Genomic DNA, 14299 nt, shown 5'->3' on the forward strand with positions numbered 1-14299 from the left:
ACCCATCCTGTTATCTGTGCCTTTCCGCGCACGAGAGGAATGAGCGCGGATGTGGCGACGGTCACTGCATCGTGCGCTTTTGCGGCCGTCTGGAATGCTCTTCTGTCCGATATCAGGAAGCCATTGGAGCTATGCACTTTTAAATCTCGTGTGTAAACTCATTTTTTTAGGTGCAAAAAAATTAAAATTAATAAAAGTAAAATTAAAATAAAATAAAAATCACGACGTATCGGATTTTTTAATTTTTTTTAATTTTTTATCTACGTGACTTTACCGAAAAAACCTAAGAATATGAATCCTTGCAGTCACTAAAGCTTCAAATCTAGAAAAAATGTAAACTCATTTCTTCAGAAATGCTTTTCGTGGTTAGTTTGTTGACCTTCCGCCGCACCTCTGATTAGCGCGGTTGGCTACGCAGGGTGCGACAGAAGTTCCACGTGCGTGCGTACAAATTCGCGACTGACTCGGCGGTGCCACGCACGCAGGCATCGGGACGCGTGACGGCACGGCGGAGAAGGAGAAGGACTTCAAGGGGAAGGCTCAGAAGCAGGTGCAGTTCAACCCGGGACAGACGAGCGGAACGTGGCGCGTGCGCATCTTCGCCGACGCCGAGTTTGAGACGTCCGAGACATTCCAGATCGTGCTCTCGGAGCCCGTGATGGCCGCCCTGGAGTACCCGGACATCGCCACCGTGGATATAGTGGACCCGGGCGACGGTGAGGATCCGTTTCGGTTGTTTCTCATTGCATTGCCGTCGTCATAGCTTTCGCGCACCTTCGTTTGTGCTCGTCGACAGCTAATCGCGCCTCCGATGAGCACGGTTGGCTACGTACGGTGTGAAAGAAGTTCATCGTACGCACATACGTGGCGGGATTCGTACAAAAAACTGAAGGAGGTGGAGGGAGGGGTGCACGGCACGGTCATTGCTAAAGATACGTTAAATGAATGCTCAAGCAGAATGTACGGTAGACAAAAGCGAATGATACCATTTATTACTGATTCTGCGGAGTGTTTCGCTTTAAGCAAAATGCACAGTCGGCTGTTACGCCTCCTGTGCAATGCCCCCATCCCTCGGTTGAGTTTAAGAATTTAGAAGGGATGGCTCTTCCTTTAGCGGCAGTGGGCTTCCAGCACCCACAAATGCGGCGACCTAACCCAAAAACCTTTATTATACTGGTAGGAACCTCCTGGTTACACCAGCCCACAGGGGATTATTGTGCCCGTCCGTCCGTCGTGCAGGGAGGGGCTGGGTGGGGAGGGAGGGGCTGGGTGGGGAGGGGCTGGGTGGGGAGGGTGGGGAGGGGCTGGGTGGGGAGGGGCTGGGTGGGGAGGGTGGGGCTGGGTGGGGCTGGGTGGGGGGTGGGAGGGCTAGGGCTGGGTGGGGAGGGGCTGGTCACCCCGTGGTGCCCTTATAAAACTCACCGTTTAACCTACTCACGCCGGCTTGTGCCCGCTCTCACAGTCGGCCATATTTGCGGAATACACCACGCCGCCGTTGACCCTGGCCATTGACCGAGCAACCCAACGTTCCTACCAGCTCCCTCCGCAGGAATGTGTTGAATAACATTGGTCACGAAGGCATCCATGTCACACCCCTGCCAAGGCGAGAGTTAGGCATTGTTATGCCATGCACAGGTTTATAATAGTAATGATTATGATAGATCACACCTGAGATACAATGCCCAGGTGTCAGACAGTCGAAGGCGAATTTTTAATTAATTATATAATCTTGATGACGATTGCTTGCGTTGCGATCGAAACGTCGTGATCTGTTTTTTTTCTACCTACGTGACTTTACCGAAAGAACCAAAGAGTATAATTATAGAATGTCTATCGGTTAATACATCTCCAACAAATATGGTTCAAGAATCAAAGGCCGTTTCAAGCTAGACGTTTGCCAAAAGTGGACTCTCATAACATTACATTGAAATGTTTTTGATGCCCGCTTATTTCAATTACAGAACAGACAGAAATGTAATTTCGCTAAAAATAAATAATGTACATTATTAACAAGGGTTTACAGTTACGCTGGATATTACATTAATAATGAGGTTTTACCATTTCGCGGAATACACTGTCATAGCTGTTTCAGCACACATTTGGTGCACATGCAGATTTCACTGCATAAAGAGTGATGCAAAACACATAACAGTTGGTACACCCTGGACATTTGTGGCTTGGAGATTTAAGCTAAGGCTTCCCAACTCCTACTTTCCAAACAAAACATTTCCTAAGCCTCATTAAACGCTTGGTTTGAGAAAGTGTCCGCTTTGCTGAAGTGGCATTCTCAACGTTAACTCTCATCACATGGACACCACAGAATCTTCTATAAAAAAAATATTCCCCTTCTGACTTCAATTGTTTTTTTTAGATTTATTTTCACCTCCGCCACCCCATTTTATCCAAATTGTCCTTTTGGCGTCACGCCATGAGACTCGAGAAAACGTTCTCATCTCTCGCAGAGCAGTTGCAATTCTTTGTGTTAGCGAACAAACCCATGGAAGCGGATATTACAGAGCTACCGCTGAGACCACCTTCAAGTGACCTCTGGCCTACAAAGTAGAGGGCGGCACTTTCCCACCTCCTCTGCATATGAGAGTTAATGTTCGTTGCACGACACTCAAACAGATATTTCAATTTCTGTCATCGGAACTTCGCGAAATGAAGAGCAGAACCGAATCTTGTATATTTATTTTTGGTGCAGTCACTGGTGACCGGGTCGACACTCTCGACTCGCGACGCTTGACAATTGTTGTTCCACAATTAATCGACGCGTACGCTGTTCCTCTCTTTTGACCGCAGAGTCCACGGTGTACATACCGCAGGCGGAGTATAAAATTGAGGAGGACATTGGAGAGCTGCTCATTCCCATCCGACGCTCCGGGGACGTTTCTCAGGAGCTCATGGTCATCTGCTACACCCACCAAGGTGACACGCCGGACACGCATGTCTCAATTATCTTACGGTGTTGCCTAAAAACCGCGGCGTCATTGCAGCCAGGGCTCTCTAGAAGTTGAGGCTTGGGGGCGGCTCTGGAATATATTTGATGACAAATCAGGCCTGCCCAGGCCGATAAAATCCATGGTTGCACCCCATCTCAGGGGATCTCAGAAGCTAAGCACTTTTCCTCCAGCCAATCACCTTCCACTTTTCCGAACGGATTCCAACCGTCCACCCTGTCAATCATCCTCAGTTCCCCGCTCTTTCCACTTTGTATTTCTCCTCCAGTCTCCTTAAATTCCCCCGCCTCTAACCAATCCCCTTTCAGACCCAGTTAGGCACCGATCAGTGGGCTTGTTTTTACTTCACGATTATAACCGTGTCAAGTGGCGTCCACCACGTCAGGTGAGTGTCGTTGGCAGTGATACAATCTCCGCACATGCTAACGGCACATTGCCGTGAAGGAGAACGTGAAAAGTAACAATCGAATGAGGTACAGACGATGACCAACAGCCCGATCTCAGGCAAACGTTTCAGGTGAAGTGTCCAGTTGATCATGAAGGCAACTGGCAGAAAGACAATGACAGAGAAGGCATCGAGGTGTCTTCGTTGGGTGAACATGGGTCGTATGTCCTTGTTATGGAAATGAGTGACTGAAAGGCAGCTTACTTAGAGCCCTGCAATCTACAGTCGTGGAATACACTGCGGAATACTTCTCGTGAATAGGCAACACATTTTATTATTCGCGTTATAAAATATACAAATTTGAAGGCAAGTATTAAACCATTGATTAATCGATTTCAAATTTATTTTTTTATGTTCACAATGCATTCATGGAATCATGCTTGATTTGAAGCTTTCGTGACTGCAGGAATCCATACTCTTTGGTTCTTTCGGTAAAGTCACGTAGGTATAAAATAAAATAAAATTGAATCATGTTTAAGACTCAATTATTTACAATTCATGCAAAACCGTGGGAAACAAAGCAAACAAGATGGTACAAATGAGACATAGCAAATATTCTTGAATTGAATCATGACCACTAATCATGGCAATTCATCAGCTTTCTGTGGGGTGAATCATTGCATGCATAAAACATGTATATATTTGGATATGTAAACTACTGAGCGGGGTTAAAGGTCATGCTCAAAGTTACTTGAGCCAGCTATGTGAGCGATATCTTGAATCATTTCAGGGCTCCCCCTTAATCAATCTGCGCTCACCGCCGTGGTGAAGTATGACCAAACAATCTCACAACTGACACAGCATTGGGATGCCTTCATCCAGCAGTGGATTGACACAGTTGCTTTAAAATAATATTATCATCATCATCATCATTATTTTACGTTATTTCACAGCATGAGGGTGTGCATGCACAGAATCATATTTTAAAGTAAAACCTCCCTACCGTTCGTGTGTATTCCCAAACGTTCCGTTGACTTTAATTAATGAATGACATTTTGGAACGAGTAGACAATTGGGTGAATGTTGCGTGCGTTGTGCTGCAGCATTGATTAAACTTTCGTCGGAGAGCTCCAGTGACCTCGCATTGCCTGAGACCACATTCTTCAGCGGTTGCCGTTTAGCTTTACAGAGACGAGCATTGACAGCAACTGACCGATCTCATTTGACGATGAAGGGCTGTCTAGGGCCATGATTGGATAAATACGATTTCTCTCTAGTTTCGCTGGCCATATCTGCTTCGTGTAAAAGAAAGCCCTTTTCAGAAAGGGCTCACATCTTTGACACATTTCCAGGGGCAATCCATGGTAGGCAAATGCTACCCGAGCAAATGTATAGTATAAATATAATATTTCAGACAAATTGATAAAAACAAGCCCCTGAACATACAGTAAAGCAGCAAGTCAGGAGTGTGTGTTTCATAAAAAAAAATTAACTTAATACATTTCTCTAACCCTTCACGGTTTTTTTTTCGTAAAAAAAAATAACGGCCATTCATCGTGTGGCTATGATCTATCGCTTTGATGCATTAAGATGAATGAGTAAAATTAGCTGAACTTGATAGTTTAAGTAAATTTAGTGGGTTTTTTTTCTTTCTAGAACACTGACGCGCAATGTCCTGAGTCAGTATTTGGCCTCCGATGTATTTTTCAAAGAGGAATATTTTCACTGATGAAAGTACTTCGTCACTACGAATCGAGTCACCAGTGTTTAATTCGCGGTCGTGTCTAACATCAGTGGTGAGCGATATCTGAAACGTTCGCAGGCTGCCCCTTCACTAATCCCCATTGACCAGCGTGGTGAAGTATGGCCAAATGACCGACGCAGCCTGGGGAGGCCTTCGTTCAGTAGTTCATTGACAAAGGAGTGTAATTTAATATCGTGTATATAAAGTGTACTGCTCACGCAGCTTATATTAAATTGCCATCGGCGCTTTTTCGTTACACTTATCGGTTTCTCTTTTCACATAGACGATGACCATTATTTTTCAATCTTATTAAATTTAGCAGCATTAACGGCCACACCTCGCATGTGGCCCTCACCTTAACTGGGCCGCCACGGTGGTGAGACATTCACTGCCTCGCCGCTTGGTATACAGGAGGCCCAAGGGTCGATCCCAACCCTGACGTCTGCTGCAAATTTGAAGTTTGCATGCCCTTTCCGGTGGTCGCGTGGATTTTTCTCCGTGTCCTTCGTTTTTTCCCTCCACATTCATTTAGAAACATGCGTTTCGAGTATTTTCCTGTTATAAAATTCCACGCAATAAGCCATTTGTTGGATCTATCATTTGTGGCCAGGTCACTTATGAAGAAACGCTATATAGCTGAATGGGCCTTACTTGGTAAAAAAAAAATTTTATTATCACCGTGACGAATGAGACGTGTGCGGTTGAACAGGCTGTGCTTGCGACGAGGCCACGAGGGGGGGTGGGGGGGATGACGAGCGGGTTAAACTTGATGCCGCGTCAAGTTTTCACTCTGAAGCCTTTTTGCGAAACCCGCGTGGAAGAAAAACACGGGGCTCGCTCACGCAACAGGGCCCGCAGTGCAGCAGCGTGTGCAGCGCAGTGCAGCAGCGAGTGCAGCAGCGAGTGCAGCAGCGTGTGCAGCAGCGTGTGCAGCAGCGTGTGCAGCGCAGTGCAGCAGCGAGTGCAGCAGCGAGTGCAGCAGCGTGTGCAGCAGCGTGTGCAGCAGCGTGTGCAGCGCAGTGCGGCGTGTGCAGCGCAGTGCGGCGTGTGCAGCGCAGTGCAGCAGCGAGTGCAGTGCAGTGCGGCGTTGGAATCTGCTCTTTACAGTGAGAGTTTCACGCGTCTGAATTTCCCCGCTCGCCCTAATCTGCTCCCCAGGCAGTTTGCGGCACGGGTGACACGCGTTTGTTTGGGTGTCTGTCTCTCCCTCCCTCCCTCCCTGTCCCTCTCTTTTGTCTATTTCTCTCACAATTTTCATTATCTTCCACGTTCTGTTTTTTTTCTTCCGTTTCATTCGCTGTCTCTCGGCCGTCGCTCTCACTGTCGCACTCGTGCTGATATCTCGATGTTGTATTCTTCAACTCACCCCTCTCTCCGCTTTTGTTCTTCGGCAAAAGTATGTTCGCCCGGGGAGTAGGCGAGAGGGTTGTCCCGCACGCACAATGTAGACCATGTACTACGTATTCACGGTGGCGAGGTGTTAACTACCTCGCCTGGTGTGCAGGAGGTCACGAGTTCGGTCTCGACCCTGACGCCCGTGTGGGTTTTTTCTCTGGGCCCTCCGGTTTTTCCCTCCACATTTAGAATCAACATCACGCGCTTAGAGCATTTGGCTGCTATACATTTCCACGCGATAAACCGCTTCGTTGAGCTATCATTTGTGGGCGGGTCACTTCTGAAAAACAGCTACATAGCTCAGTGGGCCTAACCTGGTAAAATATCTATATTTTTTAAGTAGTTTAATAACCACATGAGCTCATCAGTGTGTTAACTCAGCTGCACAACTACAGGCGGTGGAGCGGTGGTGAAATGGTGAGCGCAATGCACCGTGAGTTCGAATCCTGGCTACGGCTAACATCCCAGTGGCAAGTGATATCTGAAACAATCATGGGGCTCGTCTTCACCAACTTGCAATTACTAGCATGGAGAATCTTCTTGGTTCTTTCGGTAAAGTCACGTAGAAGGGAAGTAGTAAAATAATAAAAATAAAACATAATATTATTTTATTTTATTATGTTTTATTTTTATTATTTATTACTTCCCTTCTACGTGACTTTACCGAAAGAACCAAGAAGATGAATCCCTGCAGTCACGAAAGCTTTAAATCGAAATTTAGCATGGAAAAGTGAGGTTAAACAACCGCCATACCCAACGTGATGTGGGGAAGCCTTCAACCGGTATTGACTCGACAGAGGGCTGAGAAACATTTTAAATTTGATTTTACACTCGCGTGTGAGTGGCAGCTCTCATAAAACACGCTTTAGCAAGCCAGACATCTATGCTGCCTCGGAATGGTTTTGCCACAAATGACCTTTATGCTGCTAATCATCAGTGTGGCTTTGCTTTATACCCTGAAGACATGCAACAAACCACATACCCGTTCTAGGGCCCACCAATTCAATGGGCACTTCTTTGACATCGAGTAATAATAGCAGCACTGGTTTTGTCAGTCAGTAAACTTGAGGAATGTAAAAAAAAAAGCATCGCGTGTCTGTATACATTTGGGGTGGCTGGAGCGGTGGTGCGCGCTCTGCTATGAAACCCTGCGACCTGAATATTAATTCCCAGTAACGGCTCGAGTCGGCGGCGAGCGATATCTGAAACCAATCCTGGATTCCCCCTTTCATCGACCCGCACTGACCAGCACGGTGAAGTACGGTCAAACAGCCCCCATGACTGACACGGCAGGGCGAAGTCTCCTTCCACTCGCGGATTGACAAGGGCCCCTAAAATTGTTAATTAATACAATACGTGCGGATTCCTGCGTGGGTATTGTGAAAAGGTAATCCACTCGTGGCATCTGCGGGCTCACAATGTACGTGCGAGGATTGGACTGTCCTCCCACTCACGTTCCCACCTGAGACAGACCCTTTGACTTTTTTTTATCCGCCCTTGCTGACCTGATAAGTCACCGCAAGGTGAGCGACAGCACGCCGCAGTGGCGGCCGTCCTGTAGAGATAAACTAGCTGCCGGCATGAGAATGTGGACTTGCCACGCGCTGGCATCGGGCATCTGGTGGGGGTGAGTGCGACCCTTTTTTGCTGGTCTGAGCAGGGAAACTGAATTTGAAACGTGTGCACCTATGGAAGGACAGCGGTGTGATTGATGTATTACCCACAATGCTGCACAACAAGCACGTGATGAGTTTTTTCTACGAGATTGCATTTTGGAATTGATATTACCTGGCAACGGATTTAAAATGGCCATTATCATTATAACTTACAACCCTTGGTCAATCCACCGCTGGATGGAGGTCTTCCTGCACCATTCCAATCGGGCTTTTGTTCATCGGCAGTGATGATCACGACGACGGTGCTGACGCACGCTCCGCCACCACCGCCGCCGCGTACGACGACCTCCGACACAGCTGTTGCTTTTCGCAGGCACCGCCACGGGCACCATCCCGACCAGCGTGCTCTCCTACTCCGACTACATCAGCCGCCCCGAGGAGCACATGAGCGTGCTGCGCTTCGACCGCGGCGAGACGGAGAAGGGCTGCCGCGTCGTCGTCATCGACGACTCGCTCTACGAGGACGAGGAGTCCTTCAACGTCTCGCTCAGCATGCCCATGGGCGGCCGCGTCGGGGACGCCTTCCCATCCGCCCGCATCCTCATCCAGCCCGATGCTGACGACGGTAATTTGTGATGCTGCGGCCGGTCGGCCGGCAATCCCCCCCCCCCACCCCCCCCCCCCTCACTGAGTGGTAAAACTGAATTCTAAAAACTAAACTCATCGTTGACTGTTGTCCATCCACTACAGGGGCGAGATTTAAACTACCACCGCCTGGTATACAGGGGTCGTGGGTTCGATCCCGACCCTGACGCCTGCATATTTGGAGTTTGCGTGTTCCTTTCCCCGTGGATTTTTCTCCACGTCCTTCGGTTTTTCCCTCTACATTTAGAATGAACATACGTTTTGAGTATTTGGCTGCTATACATTTCCACACGATGATAAGCAACTTCGTTGAGCTGTCATTTGTGGCCAGGTCGCCTCTGAAAAAGAGCTATAGAGCTCAGTGGGCCTTAACTGGTAAAATTAAAACAAAATTATATAGTTTCATCGTTTTTACTACCATTCCTCACATTTCTATGATGCCACAATTTATCTCACGCCTCAACACAAACTCATCTCATCAACCCCATCTCCACAGTGGTCATCCTCTCTGAGATAAATGTATCTCCTCTAGCTGCCATTCCTTCCTTCACGAGTTATCCATCGGGCCATTGGCCCTTCAGCGATGTGCCCTAAGTAAACCCACTTGCTCTCCATGCCACTTCTCTAACTCTGTGCATTTTCTCCAAGCCATGTCCGTTTACTAAAATTACTAACTCCATTTTTATTTTATCAGGTATACATTTTCACATTAGCCACTTCATTGGGCTATCATTTGTGGTCGCTCTATAGCTCAGTGGGCCTTACCTGGTAATATAAAACATAGTTTAGTTTTGAGTTTAGTATCCCAAACAATTTTGACTAAACTCATCATCACTTCAGGGTAGATAAAATAGATACCGCTCAGTGAGTATCAATTGGTTTGCAATCAAAAGTGGCTTTCCTATGAAGAGACTTAGCATTTCAACCACCAACTTTGTCACAAGCAATGTTGACTCAACTCACCATCGCGTCGGGGTGGATAAAATGAGTACTGCCAGGTGAGTAGCAATTGTTTGAATTCAAAAGTGCCTTTCCTATGGAAAGACTTGGAATTTCTACCACGGACCCAGGGCTCCCAGTATTGATGATGTACCTTCCAGGCCCCGTTTGATAAAGGTGGTAGCTAGGCTTTTGAAAAACTTTTTTTTTTATGATCACCCTACCGAGGGTTAATACACGATTGACGAACTTCAGTGAATAAAATCGGACGAGTGCTTTGTTCACGTGAGATAGAGGATCTGTTCTGCGTGATAAGCAGAGAACGGGAGGGAAGTGCCTTTGGCGAGTAAGTCAAACCTCTGTCGATTCAGCGAACGCACACCCCCACGGCCACACGTTTGCAAGGCCGTGTGTTTTTTTTAATCTCTGAAATGTGTGCACTCTCTCTCAACCTCGCGTTATGTAACGAATTCAGAGAAGAACATCTTTGCTTGCCAATGCTGCAGATAATTATTATTGATATAGGCGGCGTGAAGAATGTTTGCGAGTGATGGTTACACGTGGTGAGTGCGGCTGGATCCGTAGTTTTGAGAAAGAGAAAAAAGACACATTCGAACAAATTTGCTTACTGAAAATTTGCTTACTGAAAATTGTCTTACTTAAACAAAAAACGCTCATTGTCGCCCAACGCTCTGCAGAGGGGCCTTTGTTCCTGCGTACAGCAAAAAAAATGTAGAAATATAAAAATTAAAAAAGAGCTAAATATATAAATAAATCCAAAAGCGCTCGCACGCCCCACATTAGCCAAGGCCTTTTATCTCGCGCGTAAATATTTGGGCAACATTCGTGCCTGCGCAGTGTTGAAAAATGAGTGCAGTGGATTACGAAACGGTGCAGATCAATGACTCGCATGCACGCCCTCATCGTGAAGGAAAATGCACGTGTTATTATCAGAGACGTATTTAAAGCGACGTTGTTGAGGTTTCTTTTTTTTTGGTAATGTTAATGCTGATTATTGCATTACGATTAAAATGTGAAAACGACAGTCGAAACATTCTTAAGTATAATATGGATCAACGCCTCCTCATTCCGTGTCAGTCAGGGGAAGACGTTTGACCATATTTCACCATGCTGGTCATTACGATTTGGAGAATAGGGGGGAGGGGTGGTGATGGTGGGGGGGAATTCCAAACCAGTTCAGATATCACTCGCCACTGATGTTAACCGAGGCACAAATTGATTTGAGGAGTCACCAGGTTCATGTCTTAGGGCACGAACTATTGCACCACTCTACCCAGAAACGCGCTATTACCGTATGTCATGCTCAACCTCTGTAAGAGCAACCTGACGTTTCATATATTAGTTCAAGAAAATCTATTTATATAGTCGCCCTCATTACAACCGTTGGATTATTTCACACATGGCCCAATGTGTACTGCGGTAAATCGGGGATGCTCATGCTGGTGCGTTGAAAAATTAGACACGTAAAGTCATCGATTATCTGTTTGACCGAGCCACAGTTTGGTTATTTGAGTGATACAAAATTAATATTTCCGGACAAGTACTCGCAAAACACGACAGCTCGTATTTCTTTCACAAGCAGTGCGTTTGTTTTGTAAGGGGGTCACGCTGTGTCAGATGTACCGGTATGTCGTAAGCCTGGGTGCAACATCGGCTGTGAGTTAGCGGTGTTGTGCGGTCATACGCAGAATGAATATGCACGTTGTGTTTCCCGGTTACAAGTGGTTTCTGTTGTCAGCGGGATAATGGGGCATTTTGTTGCAGTCTCTTGCAGTGGGTGAGCGTTTAGCTTGCCTCATTGAAAGACAGCAGGGCATATTTTTTTCTTCATCCCATGCCAAAGGAACAAAGAAAATAAAGGAAGAAGGATCGGAAATTAAAGTTTTCGGAGGCTATTTGAGGTCACCATTGAAGATTTTTAGGAAACACTGTGCTTGCATTCAGTGCACGCATCGTACAACACTGAATGCATTTTCACCACGGCACCCAATAATGATGGTACAAAACAATATAAATACTGTCATTCTTAAAAATGAAACCAAACGCAGGGGAATGAACTCAATGTATCGTAGCTAAATTATCTCATTATTTATTAAATGCCACACGGTGCAATGCCACTGATGCAATGCTGACCTTCAGTGAACACTATTGGGAGTTCACGGCTTGAAAATAAATAATGCCTATTGATTACCTATTCGGAGACAAAATTGTATTGTCATATAGTTTTATATATATATCATCCTATGTGTGTAATGTGCACTCTCCTTTCCTTAACCATTTCAGAGTCCGGTAAGATACAATTCACAAGAGATATGAGAAGTCTCTAGTGAAATGCTCACATAGCAATTTATTTAAAAAAAATTGGCAGTCACAATATATGCATTCAATTGGCTATCCAAGTATTGTTTTTTGTACAATTTAAGCAAATCGTTATGCTCAGGTGTCTTCAAGCTAGTCGAACGAATAAGATGGAACAAGCTGGGTGGGACGTTCAAGGCATGCAGTGAAAACGAGACAGTTTAAAACGGGGCAAAAACTAATGGGTTCCTGGGTTGAACCGTGACACTGAATTGTAACATTAATCACGCTGGGGAAGGAGAGAAGAGCGATTCATTAATTCCCTAAAAACTAAGGCGCCGTTTTTTTTAGTTCAGTGATGGGTCATTTAAAATCTTTGGAATTTAAGTACTTAAATTTTATAACAAAATATTCATCCACTCGTCATTCAAAATTGGGATATCAATGCAGGCCATCAAAGTCCGTTTCACGTCGTTTTCGGTGTTTCATTTTGCACGGCATATTTACATTCACTTAAAATGCGGGGCTCTAACATATAGTTTTCATGTTGTGTACCATTATTAAAACAAATCGCTTAGATTCAATAAAGAAGTAAAGTCGAGCAGTGATGGCAGCTGGCAGTGATTTCTGTGGTCAGATGTGAGCATTGCCTCATGTTCTTGGATCTATCGGTGACGTCACGTAGAAAGGAAAAAATAAAATAATAAAAATAAAACATAATAAAATTATCACGACGTTTCGGCCACAACACAAGCAACTGAGGACGGCTGCTTGTGTTGTGGCCGAAACGTCGTGAGAATTGTATTATGTTTTATTTTTATTATTTTATTTTTCCCCTTCTACTTGACCTTACCGAAGGATCCAAGAATATGAATCCCTGCAGTCACGAAAGCTTTAAATAAAAATTTAGACAGTGCATTGCTCACGTTTGTGAGTGGTTGCGGTTTTGTGATGCTGGAGAAATGAAAGTACGGGTTTTTTTGTTGTTATTTTTTTTCCCTCGAATTATATTGCAATTGTGAGATCCTAGATTTGAAGCTTCCGTGACTGCAAGGAATCATATTCTTAGGTTTTTCCGGTAAAGTCACGTAGGTAAAACATCAAAATTAATGAAAATAAAATAAAAACAAAAATCACGACGTTTCGGAGGCAACACAAGTCTCCGTCATCAGGTGGGACCGTCACAGCCGGCTGTGATGGGACCGTCACAGCCGGCTGTGATGGGACCGTCACAGCCGGCTGTGACGGTCCCACCTGATGACGGAGACTTGTGTTGCCTCCGAAACGTCGTGATTTTTATTTTTATTTTATTTTATTTTCATTAATTTTGATGTTTTACCTACGTGACTTTACCGATAAAGCCTAAGAATATAATTGTGAGATCGGTGGCATGTTGAGAGATGAAGAAAGTGTAAACTCTGAGTTCTCTCAGCGGGCAGTACACTATCAGGTGTTAGAAAATGATCTCAGAAGATGGCGTGACAGAACATGTTCTGATGTCACTTCCACCGGCCTCTCGACCCACACGGACGGACTTCATTCCAACAACCCACATGACCGGTGGAGAATGGGGAGACCATCTCTTGGCAGTGGATGGACGAGATGAATCTCTAATCCACACAATGATGAAACTAGGTCCTCACTTTTTCTTCTTGGTTCTTTCGGTAAAGTCACGTAGAAGGGAAGTAATAAAATAATAAAAATAAAACATAATAAGAGAATTCTCACGACGTTTCGGCCACAACGCAAGCAGCCGTCTTCAGGTGAAGACCAGGTCTGTCGGGGAGACAGCGTCTGAATGAAACACCACCACGCTTGGAGTGTATATTTAAGCTTCCAATGTATATTTAAACTTCCAATGTGTTGCCAGTGCCACCATGAGAAACCCATCGTATGATGCATTCTCTTTTAATGAAGGCCAGCCCAGATTTGAGAGCTCGAGTGCCAGTCGTAGTCACAACAAGCCGCTGTCTAGGCGTGATGAAAGTTCCGATTCTTGCAGTTGTGGTACAAGAGGCTGATTAAAGAGACTCCAAGACCAGCTAGCTCGACGGTGTCATCTCGCAGGGCCATGCTGTAATGTGAAATGGCACTATGTTGATAAGACAGCAATGCAGAAATTGTTAAATCTTTGCCTCTTGACCTGCTTTATGGCAACATTAGCATATCAATGGTGATAGCATCTAAAGAGTACGTGTCACACGAATCATTCTTAATGTTTGAATATATTTACATGGGATTATACTCTGGTGCAACGGTTAGCACACCAGGGCTTGCAGAACACAAGTCGCCGATT

At 45.5% G+C, this 14299-nt stretch overlaps 1 protein-coding gene across 1 annotated transcript in view; it reads left to right on the forward strand.

Annotated features, from left to right (window-relative positions):
• Positions 1-14299, forward strand: part of LOC144724085 (FRAS1-related extracellular matrix protein 2-like) — a 130337-nt gene that overhangs the window by 63001 nt on the left and 53037 nt on the right. The window contains exons 4-6 of the mRNA XM_078602951.1: positions 486-716; positions 2803-2928; positions 8474-8725. Of these exons, the coding sequence (XP_078459077.1) occupies positions 486-716; positions 2803-2928; positions 8474-8725 (609 nt within the window). The remainder of the gene's footprint in view (positions 1-485; positions 717-2802; positions 2929-8473; positions 8726-14299) is intronic.

The sequence above is a fragment of the Lampetra planeri genome, chromosome 19 (genome assembly GCF_965212315.1).
Source record: "Lampetra planeri chromosome 19, kcLamPlan1.2.h2, whole genome shotgun sequence".
NCBI lineage: Eukaryota > Metazoa > Chordata > Hyperoartia > Petromyzontiformes > Petromyzontidae > Lampetra > Lampetra planeri.